Source organism: Mus caroli, unplaced genomic scaffold (assembly GCF_978045245.1).
Source record: "Mus caroli unplaced genomic scaffold, Mus_caroli_1 scaffold_12, whole genome shotgun sequence".
Taxonomy (NCBI): Eukaryota; Metazoa; Chordata; class Mammalia; order Rodentia; family Muridae; genus Mus; species Mus caroli.
In genome coordinates, this window is record NW_028227267.1 from 58,845,842 (window position 1) to 58,870,630 (window position 24,789).

Sequence of the window (24,789 nt, forward strand, 5' to 3'; positions counted from 1 at the left end):
CAATCCCCAATTTCAGCAACTAATCTTTCTTAGCATTTTAACTCAGATCTTTGCTGTTTCTCAAGTTAAGACTACACACAATTGCTTTCTAACTAGTATTCCTACTAGTTACTCTACTCTAATAATCCTGTTGTCATTTCATGTAGTTCCCTACTTAAACGTATGCAGTTAAAATTGGGCCAATCACAAGGCAAGAAGGGTTCACACCTTTAATTTCAAATAAAAGCCTCACTGCTTTGGTCTCTAAGGCATTCCTCACTCATGTCCTAAAGACTCTATGTTCCAGCTATGCTACCCATGTGCAGTTGTACTAATATGTCATCATCTTTCCTGCCCCTGGGTCTTACTGACTACTTCATTATTTTCTCTTTTATAACTAAAAACTTTCAGAAAACGAGTGAGTTGCTAGGAACTAAAGTCTGGGAGACTTTTCTAGTACCCCTCCCCAATATATAGACTCAAAACATACACCAAGCAGTTAAGTCCTATTTCCTGACATTATCTGCACCCTGCCTTCCATTACAGTGAGCCAACTGTGCTCTGCAATATGTATGTCTGAGAATCTGGCAATAGACTGGTAATGTTCAAGATGGTAAGTATATTCTTACCTAGCTGCATTTTGTTTAAATATATTTGGAGTGTGGGGTATGTGTGTGGGTGTGTGTGTGTGTAGTATGTGTACGTGTAAAAATATTTTACCCAAATATTTTAACTTTAAATGAGGGTTTAAAATATTTTAATAGTTTGTTTACCATCTTCCAGGCCAGTCTTAAAATTTCCTTTTTTTCTTTTCTGGGAAGAAAATCTATATATTTAGGTAAAGAAAATTCTTAAATGTATTTCTACTTAAGTCTCCAAACAATTTTGGAAGACAAGAGCCATAATCAACAGGCTTACAGTTAATAGAAAAATTACTTTTTAACTTCAGGAGCTACTTATATGAAAATTAGAATTTGTAGAAATGTCATTCCTCTGGATAGACTTGAATTAACAAATTTTAAACAGTAAGATCCAGTACTATTTCTTATGATCATTCTCATCCATATTCTAGGAAAAACATTTTAGTATCTCTTAAATGAACCATATTACTAGCCCTGCAGGTAGCCTACCTGCCCTTCCAACTTACGTCCTTCTAATGTGCACTAAGTTACTTTCCTAAAGTGGAGATTCCTTAAAACTGACTTCAAATGCACTCTGAATGGGAAGAGGAACAACTCACATGGCCTAAGTTTTGCATTTAAAACTGCAAACAACCTGGTTTTTAACAGTAGTCTAGTTCCATTTACTTAACAGCAGTCTAGCTACATCTTCCATTCTCTAAATACACTTTATTCCTTTTTACTTCCATATTTTTTCTCACTTTCCATAAAATACCATAGATACTGTTGGTATCAATGTCAATACAATGGTATGAATAATCAACAAAGATACTCCATAAAAATATGGGAAGAACTTTAAAAAGGAAAAAAGAAATAAATACCACCAAAGAAATGAAAAGCTTGTTCATAAGCGCAAATCAAAAATTATATACATTTAATCAGAAAAAGAAAAAAGATTGAACAAGGTAATACAATGAAACTTTTAACTTTTCCTTTCATGTACTATACTATGTGCTACTATACTGTGGAGAAAGACCTTATTAGTAGCCATAGACTTGAAGTTCATCTCTCAAATTAAAACTTATCATGAAAATCAGACTTATTGTTTAAAAAAAAAGTAAAATTGGCTTATTTTAACATGAATAATAGTTACTTGCTCAAAATCTCTGAAATAGAACCTACCTTTTAAAATATTTATTTACTTATTTTAAGATTTACTTTTATATGTGAATACACTGTCGCTGTTTTCAGACACCAGAAGAAGGCATCGGATCTCATTACAGATGGTTGTGAGCCACCATGTGGTTGCTGGGAATGGAACTCAGGACCTTTGGAAGAGCATTTAGTGCTCTTAATCACTGAGCCATTTCTCCAGCCCCAAAAACCTACCTTCTAAGAGTAATATTAATAAGTGTCATGCCCTAGATGCTACAAAAACATTAATCAGAAAAAAATAGATTAAACAAGTCTGAATAGATATGATTTTGTTTAAATGTATTCTACTATAAAGAATACTGATAATGTACTATGATCACTCAACAACCATCAATATTCATAAAAGCAATTCATGTGGGTAAAATGAGAAAAATCCCCACAAGCTCAACTTCCAAGCTGCAATACTATTAACTAATAAAGTTGTTCTAAAGTTGTACAAGTGAACATGAATTTCTAAGACTACGGCCTGAAAGACTACAGGCCAACTTGTAGGCGGTTGGTTGGTCTGGTGCTGCTTGTTGCTCCAAGACAGGAGGAGCCTCCTGCATACCAGCTTTTGTCATGTAACCCTTGTGCCCCTGCCCCCAACTCCCCAAGGTATCCATGATTGGTTAATAAAGATGCCTACAGCCTGGGCTGGGCAGAAGGTCCCCAGGCTTGGGGGTCTCAGTTAGGAGCAAGGACAAGAGAGAAGAGGAGGAAGGAAGAAATTGCCATGGAGTAGGTGGATCATGAGCACATGGCCATGAGGGCCAGCCTGTTGGAGCAGGAGCAGCCCAACATAAACATGGAAAGTGTATCTCAGGGTTACAGACAGGGAAGTAGACAAAATAGCATAGAGGGCTGATATTTATTTCTTTAAGGCTTATTATAAATATAAGGATTTTGTGTCTTTTATTTGGGAACTAAATGACTTAAGGTGGAGTAGAAACCCTGAAATAATAGTTACTGAAATACAAATTATCACAAGTATTCTAGTCCTTCATTTAAATTTCAATTTGTACCCCAAAGACAAATATTCATGCTACATTACATTTAAAATTAAAATAAAGAAATCTTCCTACATTTACAATTCAGTATCCAAATGTAACAAAAAGGTAACCTAGTATTAAATTCCAAAGGAAACAAGATTTTATCTTTTTTTCTGTTGCTTCATAAGACCATATGTAGAAGCAAATAATGGCTTATTATGATAAGCACATTATATATTTATCTAATTTCTATAAAATAATGGCTTATTATAAGCATATTATGTATTTATCTAATTTCTGTAAATGAGCCACACCTTTAAATAACAATTGGACTTAACATCACTTCATGCTTCAAGCCAGCTTGTGCTATACAGTTCAACAAAGCCTGAGCTGCAGAGCAGGACCTTCTCTCAAAGTCAAGGAGCTCCATCAAAGAAAATCATCTAGATGGTTATCATCCTCTAAATGGTTATTAGTAACTAGTCATGGTTACTCCGGTACTTACTAGTGTTGGAGAATTCTGATCTGGCCAAAAAGACTCTGGAACAGGCCAATGGCCTATAGGAACCCCAGTTTTAGGATTTGGTCTGACATATATGAGCTTGTGACAGCTATGCCAAGGCTGAGATCCAAAAGGTCTTGATATATCTGGCTGCCCCTCTGCTGCAAAGAGGTTAAGACAAAAAAATACATTAGGGGAGCTAACAAAATTAAAACACATCCATTTTTACTCAACAATAAAAAAAGCCTAATGCTTGTAGATTATGGGCTTTCCTGTTTCTTTAGTGGGAAAGTATCATGACTGTTTTGTTAGACAGACTGCAGTTCACTACCTAGTAAAATTTTACTCAATTTGAATATTCCTATAACTTCCTCTTCTGTACTAATAGCAATTGTGTAACCATGACAACTGGCCTTGTTAATCTTTAAATTTTATTTTGAGCTAGGATCTCTATGTAGCCCTGCCTGTCTTGCTGGCCTCAAGTTAGAGATCTACCTCCCAAATGTTTGGACCAACACACACATAAACAACACACAATGGGGGTGGGATGGGGGTCGATAATTCATAAATCAAACTCAGAATATCTATAAGGACAATACAATACCTTCAGCAGGGGGAGGATCTGGTCCTGCCTTTTCAAAGTTTATTACCACCCCACTTTGTACTTTCTGCACCAAGGATTCCAGACACTGATTAAGCATTCTTGGAGAACATACAGAGTATGACCGGCCTGAGATAAAAAGAATGAACTGGTTAGTTGTAAAAAGTCAAACTCCCATAAGGACTACTATAGTTTTGTTTTGTTTTTTAATGACAATATTAATAGAAACTAAGTGGTTGGTATTTCCCAATTTTAAAGAAGAATAAACAAAAATTATTATTTCCAACCAACAATCTCATTGTAGGTGAGTATACAATTTTCTTCGTCTAAGTATAGGTAAGATAAATGGACCATAGAAACCCTGGGTTGAGCAAATCACAAAGGAAAAAATATCAAGTATCTATCTACCTTTATAAGACACTACTATCTCCAACTGTTTGCCAATCTTTAACAGACATACATGCACACATCTAGCAATAATTCCTCAAACTCTCAGACTTGCTTAACAAAATAAAAGATGGTAAGTACAAGTGCAGAGGAGATAATAATTATTCAACTGGTCTCCTGGCAGCTACCACAGATTTTTAATTATTTCCATTTATTTTAATATATAGATGGTAGAAATAAGGTTGAGAGTGAGTATATTTTGTTAAGTTTCTTCTGAGGTAGTGACACTTGAATCAGGAACCTGAAAAACAGAATTATCCACAAAAAGCTCTGGAAAGAGAAAGGGTCGGAGAGAAAAGGACATATGGATGCATGTGAAAGCACTGCTGTGAGCTTACATGTGGAAGACGGATAGATTTAGATAGAGACAGGCAGGGACCTAATATTGATTAAGTATCTTCCAGGCCTTAATAAGTATGGTTTATTTGTCAAATAAGGAAAGCCATTTTATAAGCCTTTAGATCAGGTTTCTGTTTCTTATGGATCAGCTTTTCAATGAGACAGTATTGTACAGTGGAAAAGGGAAGCACCAGGACCAGTTAGAACCATAATACTTAAGTGTGTCTCGTCTGTCAGATATGGAGATGGTAAGAGATGCTCTGATGCACAGAAGAACCAAGGGTGATTCCCACATGCATCATTTGTCCTGAACTGGAGAAAGGAGCTACAAGGCTCTGGTCAATAATACACACCAGAAGGTGCTTTGGGGATGAAAGCATAGTAAAAGCATCCAACATACATCCTACTCAAAACAAACAGGCATTTTATGAAAACTTGCTTACAGATTTTTCTAGATTAAATAAATTTAACTTTGTCCTAACTCAAAAAGTTTGTGACTCTTCACTGTTTCACCCAGGTTTTAGTGATGACCCTAGGTCTGTTATAGAGTGTGGTCTATCTAATGTATGCATGCATGTGTCTCTAAATAGCTGAGAATAAGCCAACCTCTTGACTTGAAAGTGTGCAATATTATACATACTTCCTTCTCCCAGCTAAAATGACCCACTGTACAGATTGTTATGCTTTGGTAGAAATTATCAAACATTACAGTAAGGGATGAGACTGGACCTAAACAATAATCATCAGAGGAACATTACATAGCTCAGTTTGTAAAGTATAGAAAAAATTGCTTTTTCTTTTCAGATAATTTTCAGATTAATGGTAATTTTTTCGTAAAATGATTAATTCATTTTTTCTAATTTCTGCAAAAATCTTTGACAATGTTATTTCATATTACCTCTGACTCTTCAGTATTAGGATTAAAGGTGTATGTCACCATGCCAGCAAAATCACTAATGATTTTTTGTAGACAGGAAAGTGCCTAACATTCATGAAATCCAACAGTATTTATCAAGACTGCATCCTAACATTAACACATGCAATTTTAAAACTACACGAATGTCAATGCTGTTTGACATAAACATAAACATGCAAATTATGAAATATTCATTTTAGCACGTTCAGATAAACTGTTTTAAGCCTGAGTTACTTTTAGCAAAAAACTTACCTCCTGTCACTTCACACATTGGTGTGATAGCAGAATCATCCAAAGGCACACCTGTCAACTGTTCTGATTCCACTGACATAGTGCCAGGCAACCGCAGTACTAAAGCAAATAGTCTCTGATCCCAACGAAAAGGTTCCTTGGTCAATTCACTTCCAGGCAACGGCGAATTAAGAGGTAAATGAAGCTGAAAGTAATGGGGAAAAATAAGTAAGTTTTTCACAAAGATTATTTTATTGTTGTATATGTATGGAGTGTTTGGTCTGTATGTATTGTCTGTATACCACATGTATACTGGTACCCATCAAAGCCTGGAAAGGAATCAGATCCTCTAGAACTGGAGTTACAGATGGGTGCTGGGAATCCGATCTCAGTTCTCTGGAAGAATGAACTTTAACCTATGAGCCATTTCTCTAGCCACACATACTACTTTTTAAAGCAACTTTAAAAACACAACAAAAACAAGTTTCACAAATAAAAGCCTCAAATATATCTAATAGCACATACTATTTTACTATAAAGATCTTAAGCTGAAAGATGAAATTTGAATTACTATAAATGGCTCAACAGTTACAAGCATAGACTACTTTGGGAGAAAACCCACACTTCATATCAGGGGGTACTTACAACAACTTCTAATTCTAGTCTCAGGGGATCCAACATCTCTGGCCTCTTTGGGCATATACTACTACACATACCACACTCCCATAAAAACAAAAATAAATCTTAAGGAGGCTAGAGAGATGGCTCAGAGTTTAAAAGCACTGATTGCTCTTTCAGAAGATCTAGATTTGATTCCCAGCAACCCTATGGAAATTCACAACTGTTTGCAACTCAAGTTTCACAGATTCTTCTGACTTTCAAGGTCACTAGGAGTCATGTACAAAGAACACAAAGTTACATTCAGGCAAAAGAGCTATACAAACAAAATTTAAAAAAAAAATTTAAAAGAACAAATCTTAAGAAAAACAAAAACCTTGACTGATAATTATCCCTAGTATAGTCTTAAAGTACAGTCTACTTGTATAAGTCTTTAAATAAGTACAATTTCACAAGAAGCACACTTCCTAGAATAGAAAATTTAAAAGTAAGGAATTGTTAAGTCAGTAAAGAAACTTGAGTTTTAAATCAAGGTAGAATTGACAAAAGAACCCAATTTAATTTCAGAAATCTTGGTGTGAGATTTCACACATAGCATATAGATAAGAAGTAAAGAAACAAATTTACTTTTAAATGACTCAAAGAGACTGAAGACGTTTTTTAATTGTTATTTTAGTGCTCTTAAGAAAGGCACAGAACAAAAAAAAAAAAAAAAAAAAAAAAGGGGCTGGCGAGATGGCTCAGTGGGTAAGAGCACCCGACTGCTCTTCCGAAGGTCCAGAGTTCAAATCCCAGCAACCACATGGTGGCTCACAACCATCCGTACTGAGATCTGACGCCCTCTTCTGGTGCATCTGAAGACAGCTACAGTGTACTTACATATAATAAATAAATAAATAAATCTTTAAAAAAAAAAAAAGAAAGGCACAGAACCACCTTAAGCATTCAGAGGCTCTGCTGGAACCTCACATACACAACTCATCATGTAATGATAAATTCCTGCAGCAATGACAACGTTAAACAATTAGTCTTTGGTTGCACAAAGTTTAAAATGTACTTCTTCTAAATAAGAAAAAAAGACAGGCTCTTGAGAATATTTTCAAGTATTTTAAACATGGTTATTTCAATTTTATAAAACTGTCCCCTTTTTGTTTTGTTTTTTTTTCTGCATTTCTTATTTATTCCTTTCCCTTAGTATCATCAGCATTTCATCTCCCAGGAGATAGGAATGTTTGAGTAAAGTGAGGAACAGAAATGGCTGGCAGGCAAGAACAGGTTAAAAAAAAAAAATTCTGAGAAGACTGAATTATTCAACCTAAACTAGCTAAAGTCCTAGTTAACATTAGTCACAAAGGGGAAGAACCTTCATGAGTTTGAGAATTAAAAGCAACTGCAAATAAGTCAAGAAAAACACAAAACTGATCATCATAAAAATATGCAAAAGATATGGATACATTCTAAAATTTAAAAATGGAAAAATACTCATGAAGAAATTCATGTGGTCTGCATCGTGTAGCAAGAGGATCAAGTATATTAGTTACCAGATAATACAAATTGAAATATCAAGGAATGCTATTTTATATCGATAAAATGAGCATAAATAGTATGAGTACAAAGCAGTGAGAAGACCCCACACTGCTGGGGAGTGGGTAAATATGTGGCCATCTGGAGGATGCGGATATCATTTGGCAGTCAGTGTTGAAGATAAGCACAGACTGCCACCACCTAGAGGCACTCTCCTCTTTACAAAAAGTTTAAACAAAGAGTTTTAGAATGTATAATCAGTATTTAGCATTCATGAGACCCTAGGTCCAATTACCACAAACTTATACAATGATATTATCTGAAACATAAAAATTGAAAACCCACCTATAGCTAATATACAAACTGGTCTATCGTTCATTTATTCCACAGTTAAAAAGAGTAATCTAAATCTCAAAGATCCAACATGAAGAGGTCTCTTCAATAGTACCTTTTATAATATATTATATATTTATATATTTTATAATATATAATATATTTTACTATGTAAAATAAACACATTAGTGTACAGTTTGATTATTTTTTAGAAATGCCATGACCTAACTAATCTGAACATGACCACTTTTCTATGTTAGATGGCTGTACATGCAATTAAGTATATTCTTCAATTAAAAACATAAAGGCAAAATGGAAATGATTTGAACAGAACACCATATCTATATAGGCGTAAAGCAAACAAGTATCATTTCCTGTATGCCCAGCATATATATGAAGTGAAGGACAAAACTGACCAGAAACCGAACAAGAGGCACAAAAATGACATTATGTAAGAGAATAAAGAATACACAGATCTGCAGGAGTCTCTCCCATGTGCTAAAGAACACAACAAAGTAAATATGGCAAAAATATTTATATTCCTTATTCTTATCCAAAATACTTGGAAATGCTGCAACATACTGAGGTAACTTTATAAGCCAACCAAGTGTTTAGGTAGTTATCCAGAATTTTTAAAAAATAATCTGATTATTTTACAAAACTTCACATGTGCTTCAAAGAAATACAAGTAGATTAGATAACTAACCCCAAGGTCATACATCTATTAAGATCCAAAAGATTTCTATTTGACCATCTACCTAAAAGTATGTGCAAGGGGGCTGGAGAGATGGCTCAGTAGTTAAGAGCACTGACTGCCCTTCTGAAGGTCCTGAGTTCAATTCCCACACAACCATCTGTAATGAGATCTGATGCCCTCTTCTGGTGTGTCTGAAGACAGCTACAGTGGACTCACATAAAAATAAATAAATAAATCTTTAAAAAAAAAAAAAGTGTGTCAAAGGTACTAACCTTCCCTGCAGCATACAGCTGCCAAGTGAAACTTCAGGTTTGGGTGGTTTAAAGATGAATAGTAAAATATGGTTCCAGCACTAAGAAAGCTTGGTGTTCGAGGAAGGGAGTCATAATATTTTAGGAATTTCTTTCATAGATGTACTTAAAATTAAGCTAACATAAAGAAAAAACTGAAAATCATAGTACCAGCAAGCTTTCATGTTATTTAGCAGGATTTCTATATTTGAACATTTGATAAAAATTATTTTTGTAAGAGATATTATCTAATCTTGAGAAATTTTAGTACAAGAATATTCAAACTTAAGCATCTCAAGGCAATTAGAGCTACATAGTGAGACCCTACACCTCAAAAAACAAAACAAAACTAAACCCAGCCACCAGGCTAGAGATGTAATTCAATGGTAAAATGTACACAGTTTACATGAGTTAGGCCCTAGCAATAAATACCAGCCATGAATAACAATGCTACCTTTGCAGTAGTTGCTATTAGACGCTACACACTGTTCTAAACCACACACATAATATTCACATAAGCCATAAAGCACAAATAAAACAATGACCAATATAATCCCCACTTAAAGATTTAAAGTACAGAAGCACTTTAGTAGCCTGTTGGAAGATACACGGAGTAAGTGAGGAAACAGAAATAAAGTCCAGGTTAGTCTGCTTCCTGATTCTATGACTTTTAACACTGGATCATAAAAACCTATTATTGAAAGAACACACAGAGACTCCTTTTAAAAATCCAAATATTAAAACATTACTATTAAAAAACCTAACTTTATCAAATGAGAAAAAGCCTAAAACATCATAAAAAATAACTATTTTAACATGTGCATATTTCTGAGTCACGCTAGTGACTATACACCACCTACTGTGCCTACAGTCCTCTTCTGAGCATGTCAGGGTCACTGCTGTACACTGATCCTCTACTCTTCCCAGTTACCCTTGCAGCTAACAGGAAACAGCAGCAGTGTTTCTTCCCTTTCTTTTCCCTTCTAATTCTCAAAGCATGGGTAGAAACAATGATTAAAAATGAACGATAATAATGGCACTTTTGAGCACTAGTTTATAAGATTTCCATATATTTATAACAAGTAAATAGGGATAAAAAGTACTATCATTACTATACTTGCAGAGAAAGATATTACATGACTTAATTACTTTTCCCATAACCTTATTATTGGTCTTCACAATACTTGTCAAAGTGTCAGTCTAATGGACAAATACGCAAAGGAAATTACTACTTATACCTACAGTTTAACTTGGGAACAAGTGAGGTTTCCTATATTGTTACTATAAACAAGTGACAGCATCAATCCAAATACATTGTTCTTTTGGTGGCCAATACAAAAGCAAATCCAGCCTCATTCTGAAGTAAGGAAAGCTGTCTCCCTTCTTCCCCTTCTCCTTTCCCCTGGGACTCCCTGAGTTCTTAAAAAAACTAAACTTTCACCAGGTGGTGCTGGCGCACACCTTTAATCCCAGCACTTGGGAGGCGGAGGCAGGTGGATTTCTGAGTTCAAGGCCAGCCTGGTCTACAGAGTGAGTTCCAGGACAGCCAGGGCTATACAGAGAAACCCTGTCTTGAAAAACCAAAAAAAAAAAAAAAAAAAAAAAAAAAAAAACCTAAACTTTCAAACATTGTTAAGAAACCACTGGCAGAGCAAGCTGATGACAACTTATCATATTACTTGCTCAAACCTAGTCTTTATTAAAGTGCAGGAGCCTATTTGATTATCAGTTGCGTGTGGTGTGCCAGGCCAGAAGTCAATGCTTCATAGCTTCATTGGTCAGTCTCTTGCTGAATGTGGAGACAAAACGTTTTGCCTGGAGTGACTGGCCAGTCACTTATGGGAAAAGTAACCGAAGTCCTGAAGTTACAGACTTGTTGCTATTCCAAAATGCAAGGCCCCAGGCTTATATAGCAAGCACTTTACCGGCTTATCTCCCATTCTTGAGGGTCTTATTTGATAATGGCTCAGATTCTATTTGTCTGTGATCTTGCTAAAATTGAACTAAAAGTTCTATCTGTCTGTCTGTCTGTCTGTCTGACTGTTTGTTTGTGGGACAGGTATATATAAAGATATTAAAAGCCAAATAAGCAAAGGTAGAGATAACAGTTTTTAAATTGATTTGATTATTTTAAGATTTATTTTATATTACTGTACATGATTGTTTGACTTACACATAATAGCGTGTGTACTGTGTGTATGCCTGCAGATTAGAAGAGGATGTCAGATTCCCTGCAACTAGAGTTCTGAATGGGTGTCAGCTGCCATATGGTGAAGATATTTTTAGCTGTTTCAGTTTCTAAGGAAAATGTATAAAATCTCAAACAACCATTATTTTTACACATTATCTACATTTTAAATTGCAAAATGTAAGAAATAAACAGAAGCCAGAAAACAATAAAAGGGAAATTGTTTTCCAGCAATCTCTAAGTCTGGCATCTAGGTAGACCTTTCTCAGTTGTAACCTCAATGGTTCCCAGCTGAAAACACACCATTGTCTGCACTAACACTTGGGACACTACACTTCTCTGGCATGCTTGCTAACCAGCTCTATTACTAAAGTCCTTTCAGAACAGTACTTCCCATCTGAGCTTTAATGGCCTGTTTACTTAGCTGCCTATCTTACTAGTTTAGTGAGAGAAGAAAAGATAATCTGATTCTTTTCTTTCATCTCCAAAATGAAACTTTAGAAAATAATGAGAGTGGTAAGCCAGAGTGCAAGCACCTTTCAGTGAACGCGTCCTCCATCTTAACACCAGATATACATACATAGACATAAACAGTTTTTATAAAATAAGTGTGAGGGAGCTGGGCATGGTGGTAACTGTCTTTAATCTCACTACTCAGAAGGCAGGTAGATTATCTGTGAATTCAAGGTCATCCTGATCTTTCATAGTAGGTTCCCTGCCAGTCATGGAAAACATAGTTTTAAAAAACAATTCGATAGCTCATGAATCCAAGTAGCCCATCTCCATAAATACATGAAAACTCTACTCTGTGTACATACCTAGCTCTCCAAATAGCACTTTTATGTGTATCCAGACACAGGATAAAGTAATGAGCCACAAAAGCTGCCCAACTCCTAGAACACAGATAGGGTAGATAAAATATTCCCTGTGCAGATGACACAAAACCAATTTTATCCTGTTTAGTACTCTGAAAATTTACTTATATTGGGCATAATTCCTTTTAAGACCACTCAAAATACAACCTCTTAAATTCTCACTTTCTTGAAGTATACAAAGAACTTGACCATTTATCATTTGTTGTAATGTTTTACCTAACAAAGCAAACCCTAATTTTTTTTTTTTTATAGTTTCTGCAGTGGCCCAGTACCCATAGGCCTGGCAGAGTATCAAAGATGTAATTAGGTCTAAATGTTATCAAGTGAGACCTTTTTAGAACAGAATAGATCATAAATCAAGTTGTGACTCGGGTTATTTAATGAAAGGTAACATGTTACACATTATAATTTTTTACCTTCAAGATCACATAAGTACGTAACTGCAGCATGTTACAGCACTAGTACAGAATAATTACCTAGAGGAAATGAGGAAAGGCACCCCAGGCAAGAGTAAAGAACTGAAAAGCTTTGCTAAGGCTTACAACTGCATGGAGACTGGGGAATTGATGGAGTGAAGACAGAGGAGGAACAACAGCCCCTACAAACACACACACTTAAGATTGAAAACTAAACTTCAGAACAGATAGGAAAGAGCAAAAGAGAAGAGATTGAAGACTTTAAGAACTTCTTTAAGCCTGGCATAGTCACTCAAACCTATAACCTGGGCAAAAGGCTAAAGGTGGAGGGTTACCATCATTTCCAGATCAGCCTAGGTTAGGGAGTAACACCTTCCCTCCAAAAGAAGCAGAGCCACAGAGAAAAGAAAGGAAACCAAGAAGAAAAAGAGGCAAAAGTGAGGAAGAGGGGTAGGAAGAGGAAGAGGGGATAGAGAAAGGAGAAAGAATAAAAGCAAATATTTACCATAACCCCCAAGTAGACTTCAGCTAGTGGCTTACAAATAAATGGTTACAATTTTAGTAAGGGGACAAAGAAACAGCTTAACTTTCAGGGAAATCACAGAACAATTCAGGTCAAGCTTAAAGAAAATATAAAAAAAAATAGGTACTTGTCTTCATCTCCCACTCCACTTACCCAAACGGCACTAATTCTTATCCATTCTTCCTGAACTGCTATAGTATAACCCAAATATTCTGAACTGAGTCTGATTAAGTCTAAAGAGGCTTATTTCTCCTTTGTGGAAAATGCAAACCATGTAAAGAAATTTGAACCAGATTGCTGAATGATGGAGACAAAGAAGCTCCAGGAGAGAAACCAGGTACCTCAGCCATATACTCCAAAGAAATAATAAATTGTTTTAAGCCAGTAAGTTTCAAAATGGTATGTTATGCATCAATTGATAACTACAGGCATCATGAAATCTAGAGAAATTCCCATGGTTTCCCTCTTCTTCTCTGGCTGCTCATATCTTCTAGCCTCAGCCCAACCCTAATAATCCCAAATATCAAAACTTTAAAATGTTAAAGATCTGTAGGGCTTAATAATCATAGGCCCTTGCCAGTTTATACTTGGCCCAAACTCACCTACTCACAGGTTGAATTACTATCTAAATTTAGATTATATTCCACTTGAATACGCCCAGCCAAATTCTCTCCTCTGAATACCAAATTCTCTACCTGACATTCATTCTTAAGTGATTCCAAGATACCTTAAAACCTAAGCATTCTAAAGTCATGATTTCTCTTCTGTAAGTCTTCCAACATTTCCTTCCAAGCCAGGAAATGAATGGCAACATTATCATCATCGACACAGTTCTTTAGAAGCCATTTTACTGCCCCTTAAGCCTAAATACAATTTATGACAGTGAATTTTACTAATTTAACTTCCTAAATATTTCTTTAAATTGTGGGGTTTATCATCTCTTTTACTACCATACCACCTACTTGAGAAAATTGCTAAAATTAACAGCAGCACCTACCTGGTCTTTCAACACTTGTCTTCTTCTCTTCTTTCCTCACCACTGCACAGAACTCTGAATGACATCTGCCTGTCTTGTTCCTGCTAGGAGGCTCTCCAACCCTGAGCTACATTGCCAGCTCCTGATTCTTCTGCATTAGCACCATCATTACTTAGCAATGGTTCAAGCTCCTTGCACAATGAGGCCCAAACTTCTTTTCCACCATATTCTATAATCCCCTTTTTTGTCAATGCTCCAAGTGCATTAGCCTTGTTTCAGTTCCTCATTCTCAAAACAAACCCTTCAGAGAAAAGGACTCCCCCTGCCTGGTATGATCTTCATTTATATGTTCTATATAATAAACCTTACTCTCTTCTGGTCTTCTCTTAGACCAAGCCTCATTCTGCAGCCTAAGCTGGCACAGGAGTCCTACCTCAGCTTCAAGCCCTGGAACTGCAGAGCTGAGCCACCACACTGGCTTCTCTTCACATATTACAACCCATGACCTCTGACTAGATCTAATATAGTTACTCTAAGACCTGATAGCACATTCCTCCCTACTCTACCCTAATTTGTTTCCAGTACTAGAGGCGGAGCCCAGTACCTCATAGCCTGAGCTAGATACCACTTCATATCCCTCCATTTTGGGAGAATAAGTGGTGAATGCAAATTTGCTTTCATCTACCTAATTATTTTTAAAAATTGCTATCTTCTCCAGTACCCCAAAAGCAGGACTCTGGTTCACTTTGCCCTCCATTCTATCTTAGACTCTGGAGTATCTAGACAATGAGTTGTTCAATAAATATGGCTCATTGAAAATGAAAGGATTAATAGTATGACTAGCTAAGCTGTGAAGGCACTGAGGACTCTATGAACAACTGAAAACAATGAAATAGTGTGAGCAGAATAATATACACAAATGACATATTTTAGAGACATTCTGCCACGTGTGGCAGATTAAAGGTAGTCATGAAAAGAACCAAGACAGCAAGAGTGCTAGTAAAGATGCTTGCCACCAAGCCTGATTCCCAAAACAACCTCTGCACGTGCACCATGGCACTCATGTGTATTCATTCATACAAAAACTAAGTAAAATTTTAAAGAAGAAAAAGAGGGCCAGATATATAGCTAAGCTGTTAAAAGAGTATTCACTGATCGTCTAAAAGACCTGAAATCAGTTCCCAACACCCATATCATGCAGATCATAACTACCTATAACTCTAGTGCAGAGGATCCAATACCTTCTTCTGGCCTCCTCAGGCACCTGTACTCATGTGCATATAACCACACAGCCATACACAGTTGAAAAAAATAAACAAATGGTTTGTTGTAGACAGAATGCACAAATACTTGTCTAGCATATGTTAGGCCTGAGATCTCTCGATGTAGGAAAAAGGGAGGGATTGAGGGAGGGAGGGAGGGAAAGCAGGAAGGCAGGCAGGCAGGAGTAAGAGCTGGGGCACTAAATTAACTAGTGGCAATGGAAAAAGAAAAGAGGCAGCAGACTAAGGATTGCTAAAGGTAAGAACCTGATAGACATCAAAAACAAAGGAATGACATAGAGCTGGTATTGTGTCCTACAACTTTAGTGTTACCTCTACAAATGACAGGAATTATTTAACATATTCAAAACCACACTATATGAATTATGACTTAAACTATGAACTAAGTTTTAAACATCTCCCATCAACACAAATCAGAACATGTTTCTCAAAAGATGTGCAACATTATCAACTCTTAAGAGTACAACTATGGGGGCTGGAGAGATGGCTCAGTGGTTAAGAGCACTGACTGTTCTTCTGAAGGTCCTGAGTTCAAATCCCAGCAACTACATGTTGGCTCACAACCATCCATAAAAGGATCTGACGTCCTCTTCTGATGTGTCTGAAGACAGCTACAATATACTTAACATATGATAAATAAATATTTTGTTAACTATATCCAAACTATTCAGAATATAAATAAAACATTTAACCTGGAATAAATCATAAACTATTAAGTCAGAAAGTTAATTTAAAGCATACAGGTAAAGAAAACCAATTAAAGCTTTATATATCATTTTTAGCCAGCCAAAAATCATTGTTGGCTAAGATTTCTCCATTTACTGAACTCATATAGTAAATTGTAATTCCATCAGATTGCCTGTTTTATTTAACTCTCTTTACAAATCTATTACCTATTACTTAAGAGTCTAAGGAATAGCAACAATTTGTTTCTTTGCTTCCCCAAACTTAAGATTGAGCACACATAAAAACTTTCCCTGGGCAGTAAGATGACTGAGCAGTGAGAGCTTGTCCTCATTAGCCTGACCACCAGAACACACGAAAAGGTAAAGGAAAGAACTGACTCTTCAGTTAGCCTCTGTGCTCCACAGGGGCACTCCCTGTGCTATACTCAAACCCTCTAGGGCACTGTTCACACACACCATCAGTAAACTCTCAAAACTAGTGCAGGATTATCCATAAAAGTGCATGGCTTGCCCCTCCCTCCATATAGAATCTTACAGTTTGAGTGTCAGTTTAGACCAGTAGACAAACTAGTCTAAAGCTTTTCTAAACTCCTTTTGGCCATTAAAATTTAAGCACAGTATGTAGTTATCTTGACTTTTAAAACACACTTTTTATAGTTTTAAGTATATCCAGAAATAATATTTTAAAGACTATTAGTATTTGCTTAGTATTTTCTAATGGATTAATTTTAGAATAGTTTCATATTTGCTTTACTTGAAATGCAAACTATAAGTCAAAATAATGCTTAAATTTTAAGTTAGCTTGAAATAATTTTTTGATTACTCAAATAATTCTTCATAGTTACTAAAACAGTTATAATACCACTTAAAAGCTTTGAATTTAACCTCAGAAACTTGGAGGTTTAACCTGGATTTATTTACACTGTCTGGTACATGTTCATTGATCCAGGTAATGATTGGCCAATTTTTTTCAGATCCCCTTTCCCTCTATAGACCAGGTTGCAATCCTCTCTGGCCTTTACAATAGAGTGCTAAGTTTACAAGCATACACTACTGCACCTCGGTTTTGTTTTGTCTTCTTTCTAAGAAGAATTAGGAAAGCAATTTTAAGTTAAGTTTCTGTAAGACTTAAAGCTAGGGGCTCTGACTTAAATAGCTGTGTGGAATAAGCTGAAAACTACAGCAAAATACAGCTAATTACTGAAACTGAACAAAGATTCTCAATGTCCATCACCTTACTTAAATCTGTACCTATTTGAAAATTTCGACAATAAAAAGGTTTTTAACCTTCTTTTTAGAACAAACAACTGGAAATGCAAATCTAAACCTCTGTGGAAAGGAGACAGAACAGGAAGGGAAGTTTACTTTTATTATCACCTCTCCAATTAAGCTCAGCAAAATAGTTCTGCTAAAAATCATAAACTTAAAACAGAATTTACAATTCTCATCATTTTGAGGTATTACTCTAAAGCAAATATTCAGCCGAAGTACCACTAAGTTACCATCTACTTTTGGGAGAGTATGCACTGGCCTGGTGTAAGCAGATACAGATAGAGGTACTAGTCTTGTAAAACACTAATTCACAGCAGGTTTGCCAAACTCACACACTGACTACTATAAACACTGCTGAGAAATTAAAGATGTTGAAAATATGAGAAATAAACACTAATAATGGATGAGAATAACAAAATACTAAAAGACATTCCTTCCCCAACTGAGTTCCCTCGCAATCAGAATGTCTGTAAACTCTCTTGTAAGATTTAGCAATCTTGAGTCCAAGTTTAAATCCAAATTTAAAGCCCCTACGTTAGATAAAGCAATTTGAAAAAGTTGGAAATTTTCAAGACTTAGAAAAACAGAATCCTATGTTCTCTGGGTTTTAAATAATGCAGACCATGGTCCCTTACCCAGGCATTTCTGACTAAATAAACTGCTACTGCCATTTTAACCCACGCATCTAAAGGCACACAGATCACCTCAAAAGACAACTGTTATATATACCCCTGTTACGATATCAGTGTCTCATCTTTGTTCAGTGATAGTGGGAACACCTAAAAATCCAAGTAACCTTAAGATGTCATTATTATACTCATTCTAAAGAACACTAAACCTTGTAACGAGAGAGAATACACTTTGAACACGCCATTACACAAAAAAACCAAAGAAACACTCAAGTTTTTAAAGTATAATTTCTTTATATTCCTTTCAGTCCAGATTCTTCCAAGTCTAATCAACCTCTCCTTCCCACTTCTACTAGTCAATTCTCCAACCCCCAATCTCAATGTAACCAGATACTGGTTAAGTTGTCAAGTTCTACTTGGTGAATGCTGATAGGGGCTGTCTTGTGTAAGTCTGGAGTAACCATGTAAATAAGGAAGCCTCTCACTCTCCTAGTCTGCTGCTTTTCTTGAAAGCCAAACCTTGGTTGCAGGATGTTTTGTAAAAGCCCATTTGTCATCAACTATTCACCTAAGAGAAGCAATGGAGTCAGTCCAGCACAGAATGGAGCAAGGCCCTCTACTTCGGGGACTACTACCCAATTAGACCTATCTTTAAAATACAAGTCTCTCTGTTTTTGTTGTTCCTGCTTCCCAATTAGACAAGTAAAACAATTTTTAAAACCCTGCCAAGATTGAACTAGAGCAGTGGTTCTCAACTTTCCTAATGCTGCAACCCCTTAATACAGTTCCTCATACTGCGCTGACCCCCAACCATAAATTATTTTGTTGCTACTTCATAACTCTAATTTTCCTACTGTTATGATTATAATGTGATTATCTGATATGTAGGATATCTGATATATAACCCCAGTTTGAGGACCTCTGAACTAGAGGTTGGTTAATTTGTCAACTTGTTTACTGGAGAAAATATGCATTCAAAGAGAAACCAACCCTGTATTGTAGCAAGTGGCACACACCTATAATCCCAACACTTGGAAAGTAGAGGCAGGAGATCCAATCTAGGTTACATGAGACCCTGTCTCAAAAAGCAAACAAGGTACTATGCTGCTATAGGAAGGGCAAGGACTTGTATGTCCTTATAAAACTAATGGAAGTGCTTATGTAACTCTCTAAACAGAAACCTAGTATCTCCAGTCCCAGTTTCTCAGATTTGCTTAGATAATAAAGATAAAATTTTTTCAAAAGAGAATTTAATGTCTTCAGCATTTCTTAAAGTTTATCTCTCAAATACAATACTATCTTAGTTAGGTCTTTTATCGAACACAAATCAGAGACAACAAGGAGCAAGTTGTACTTGGTCCTTACAGACTTATTTCCTCCTTCCCAATAGATGCCTCCCTTCTGTTGGGTCTTCTGTTTTCTGGATTTCATATTATCAATCACAAGCAAAGACCCTCAACATCAATTCTCTAAGGTTTTGCTTTCTAATAATCTCAATCTTTAGAATTTTCCTAATTATTTCTAAGAACAGCAAACCTAAAGGCAGGAATATTCAAACTAAAATTATCTGGTTGTACGTGAAAGGTATTTGCTTATCCTAGAATTTATGGATTTCATTGATACCAAACATAAATCTATTTAAAAAGAGAAGATAGGGAAATGGGCCTGGGTTGTAGCTCAATGGTAGAGCTTGCTACAGAAGTCATATGAGTCCCAGAGTTCAATACCCAGCACTGTATCAAAAAATATGTATGTATACACATTCAATATTTATATACAAAAATTCCAAAGAATATTGTTCACCTCAAAATGATTAATTCTATTATAAAATTTCTCCTCAAATGTACACACACACAGAGCTGAGGAAATGGCTCAGTTGGTAAAGTGCTTGCCATACAAGCATGAGGACCTGAGATCCTCTGAGCCCAAGTAAAATGTCAAGCATAGCAGCACATACCTATATTCCACTGCTAGGTAGACACAGATTCCTGTGGTTTTCTGGACAGGAAGTCCAAATGAATTAGAGCTCCAGATTCCATTAGAGGCCCTGTCTCAAAAAATAAAGTGGAATGCAAGAGAGGAAGACGCTTGAACATCAACCTCTAGCCACTACATGCATGTCCACACAAGTACACATGTTAAAATAAAAAATCCACATATGCCTATACCACACACACACACACACACACACACACAGCCCTTCATTAAAGTCAGGCAGTCTAGAAAGTCAGTTAAAGAAATTTCCCCCTAACAACAGTGACAAGTGTAAGAGAAAGGGGAATTAGCAAACAGTGGGGACAGAGTGGTGGAAGAGAAAGAAGGGTCTCAGCGTAGGCCCAGTAAGCATGCTTGGAGCTCACAGACCAGGTTAGCCTCAACTTAACAGAGAATCCCCTGTCTGACTCTACCTGCAGAGTCCTGGGATTATAGGCATGTGCTATTGTTCCAGCAGAAAAGAAAATGCATTTAAAACAAAAATGAAAATGGAAGTTCAATTCAAACTTCTACTATCCAGAAATAATAGAAATGGGGTAGGGGTTGCAAAGAGCAATGCCTGAAAGACTGTAAAAGAATAACATTTTTGAACTTAATATAAGCTCTCAAACTAAAATGACCTATTAAGAGCTCACAAGTCCAGCACATAAAGATTCACCTCCTCAAAACTAGTACCTAAACTACAGCACAGTCCTATAGTTACTTATTCAGTAAGACCTGAGTACATTCTGGCTACTAGTGTTATTCTGCTCACTGCATTAAAGAGTAATAGTGTGGATAAAGACGATTCCAAAGCTGATGTGAGAAGCATCTAATACAGTAACACAGCCCATGGTCTACAGCAGTGGAATACAAAATAGAGGACATTTCAGGATTCCCCAAACTATGGTCCAAAGTCTACTGCAGCCCAATCTAGCTCTGAAAACAAAACTGTACTGAACATATCAGTATTTACTCCTTAATTATGTTGTTTGAGTGCTTCTTTTCCACAACAGCAGAATTCAGTAATTCTTTTTTTTTTTTTTTTTTTTTTTTGGTTTTTCGAGACAGGGTTTCTCTGTGTAGCTCTGGCTGTCCTGGAACTCACTCTGTAGACCAGGCTGACCTGGAACTCAGAAATCCACCTGCCTCTGCCTCCCAAGTGCTGGGATTAAAGATGTGCACCACCACACCCGGCTGAATTCAGTAATTCTAATAAAGACCATGTGAGTTGAAAATGTCTGTTATCCCTTTTTTAAAATTTACATTTAATTATACATTTTGCATGTGTGTGTGCCAAGGTCCATGTATGACGGTCAGAGAACAACTTTCAAGAGTGGGTACTCTTGTCACCATGCAGGCTCAAAAAGTTTACAAACTATGAAGGCTATTCTTTTTTTTTTTTTTTTTTTTTTTTTTTTTGGTTTTTCGAGACAGGGTTTCTCTGTGTAGCCCTGGCTGTCCTGGCACTCACTTTGTAGACCAGGCTGGCCTCGAACTCAGAAATCCGCCTGCCTCTGCCTCCCAAGTGCTGGGATTAAAGGCGTGCGCCACCACGCCTGGCTATGAAGGCTATTCTTAATTATCAGTTTGACACAGAAGGAAAAAGGAATGTCATTTGAGGAACTACCTCTATCAGACTGTTCTGTGGGCATGTCTAAGGGGCAGTTTCTTGACTGCCAACTGATATGGCAGGACCCAGGCCAATTGTTGGAAGTCTCACCCCTGGGCAGGCAGGCCTGTCATGCAGAGGACAAATAGCTAGGTAAGCCAAGGGAGGCAAGTCAAGGGAAGTGAGTCCTCTGCAGTCTGTTTCAATTCTCGCCTCCAGGTTCCTGTCTTGAGCGCCTTCCTGCCCTGGCTTTCAATGATGCACATAACTTATAATATGAAGTAAACTCCCAAAGTTGGTGTCAGTATTTTCATCAAAGTAACAAAAAGCAAAATAGAACACAAATCCCTGGTATATCACAGTTCATGTTGTACAGAAAACAAATTTCAGAACATATACACACAGAGATAAAGCACATATGATTTTTCTCCCAAATGATAAGATATTGAATCCAGGGCCTCTTAACTATCTACAAGCATGCTACACTGGGCTATATTGTATGTCCTGATACACACACACATATATATGTATGTATGTACGTATGTGTATGTATGTATGTGTGTATATATATATATACACACACACAGTGTGTGTGTGTGTATATATATATATATGTATATACACATATACACACACAGTGTGTGTGTGTGTGTGTATATATATGTATATACACACACACACACACACACACATATACATATATATGTGTCTATATATACTAAATTTTAAAATGTACATGCACTTGGATCGGTATATGACCCATATAATTTATCACCAGTAAAAAGTAATTCAATAAAAAGAAATTAGTAGGTCTCAATATCTTTCAGCTAACTTAAATTCAGAAACTGAGGTTATTAACCAATTACTGGGTTCTTTAAGTGCTTCACATTACAGAGAAAGTAATCTAAAATTAAAGCAAAACATCTCTTAAGAATCATATCGGAGAGGATAGATGATGATCAAGGAGGCAGTACTAGTATTCTCCAAGTTCAATGCAATAAGACAGGAACTGCTTCATAACTACTGTGTGTTTTGCTTTTCATTTGGTTTGCTTTTCATTTTTCTTTTAAGACAAGATCATACTATGTAGCGTAGGCAAACTAATAATCCTCCTCCCTCCCCAATGCTGGGGTCTATAGGCATGCACCACCATGCCCAGCAATAACTATGTTTATAAAAAAAAAAAAAAAAGCACAAAACAAAACATTATGATAGAAAAAAATCAAATGTAAACTTGTCCTAACCAACCTCTGAAGCTTAACTGCCTGATATTCATTCACGAACTAAGTTTTATAATTCTATCTGTAGCTAACAGCTGAATGCAATTTTGACATCGATAGGTATCATTTAGCTACAATAGAAAGGAGATGCCCTTTTAGACAAACACATATTAAGCTACAACTCTGAAGAATATGGGAAATACCAAGTCCCTCCTGCACTGGCTGCTAAGCTCAGAAGAAGTCTCTAGTAACTCAACAGTTGGGGGCTGATCATCATCAACAACACATTTCTAAGCTTCAGGTTAATTTACCACTTAGACCTGAAAAGTCAGGTTAGGGTTATCATTCTATGTTGAATCAGATTCTCCAACAAAAAGGCACAGTCCCCAGAGAGAACTACACTCTACTCTGCTCACCTTTAAGGCTTTCTCTGAGGCCTTCCGAGATGACTAGCATCAGAGTTTTGAGGAAGGCTAGCCATTAGACAAGGCTTTTCCCCACGATATGACTGCTTGAAGTGACATCCAGGATCAGGTCGATCCTGTATCCAGGAATCACGACCCTCCCTGAGGCACCAGTCATCATGAGATAGTCAGTGCACTTTGGCACTTCTTGAAAACCACTGGGCTGCTCCTTTAGCTGAAAGGAAAAAAAACATCAAAACCACAACAAACAAAACAAGGGGGAGGGGGAATCTCAGTAATTCAATCCGAAAAGAAAGTGTGGGGAAAATATACCAAAACAGCCTTGTCTAGATCAAAATATAGCCTTGCTTTGGTATAAAGGCCAAAGTTTCAATACTGTTTCAATCACCTCATCAAATCTATTCCTAACATATAAATCTAGAAAACTTAAATCTACTGTATTATACCCGAAAAACACCAAAAGTGGAAATTAATTTTAAAATAGTGGGAAGAGAGCTAAGTAGATATAATCAATATATTTATTAATTAGTAATTAGGTGCCTAACGTTTTTATTAGTATAGCCATCAGGAATCCAAACACTGACATTTTCATTTTCTCAGATTACAATCTGACTCAGGAAGTCAGAAAAATAACCAAAATAGACTACATTTAACAGAAAATTGACTTGGGTATAGATGTACATACTGATAAACATGTATACACACACACACACAAGCACAAATGGACAAAGACGGTGGCAGGGAAACAGAAGAATATTCTGGTTTTAACATTTTTTTGACTATCAATACTAACAGCTGCTTTAAATAAGCAAATTTAAATTTTCACATCATTATATTCTTAAAAATAAAAAACAATGTGGCTGGATTGTGGTGTCATACACTTTTTCCAGCACTTGGAAGGCAGAGACAGGCAGATCTCTGAGAGGTCAGCCTGGTCTATATAGCCAGTTCTATACCAGATAAGGAAATACAATGCTACCCTGTCTGAAAATTACTTAATTTTTAAAAGTAAAATACAAACAATAGGCCAGACCGGTGACTAGCTGGGAGGTACAACTGGACAGCAGGGGATGACCTTGACCACTCTGGGTATATGTAGCAATATTCACAGCACTTAGAAGGATAAAGCAGAACAACATATAAAATTGAAGGCTTATATACTATCATCTGTAAAAGTTTGAGCTATTTTTTCAGTGTACACACATGAAAACTAAAGGATTATCTGTCTATCCCTCACTGACCCAGAGCCCACCTACTAGGCTAGACTAGTTGGCTAGGGAACCCCAGAGATCCTTCTGTCTCTACCCTCAGCATTTTCATGGGAGACCAACTTAGGTCCTCAGCCCTTTATTGACTGAGGTGATTGTTTTACAAGTTAGATTTTAATTCCTTGACAGCATCCTTAAAATAGTGAACAACCTATTCAA

General features: G+C 36.4%; 1 protein-coding gene across 4 annotated transcripts in view; it reads right to left on the bottom strand.

Annotated features, from left to right (window-relative positions):
- The window catches only part of Ints6 (integrator complex subunit 6), an 86,079-nt gene that overhangs the window by 32,922 nt on the left and 28,368 nt on the right, over window positions 1–24,789 (bottom strand). For 3 of the 4 annotated variants that reach the window (XM_021181563.3, XM_021181564.3, XM_021181562.3), the window contains exons 5-7: window positions 5,843–6,026; window positions 3,892–4,017; window positions 3,291–3,448 (exon numbers count right to left, since the gene is read on the bottom strand). In XM_021181563.3, the coding sequence (XP_021037222.1) occupies window positions 3,291–3,448; window positions 3,892–4,017; window positions 5,843–6,026 (468 nt within the window). The remainder of the gene's footprint in view (window positions 1–3,290; window positions 3,449–3,891; window positions 4,018–5,842; window positions 6,027–24,789) is intronic. The other variant, XM_085828714.1, reaches the window with a different exon arrangement.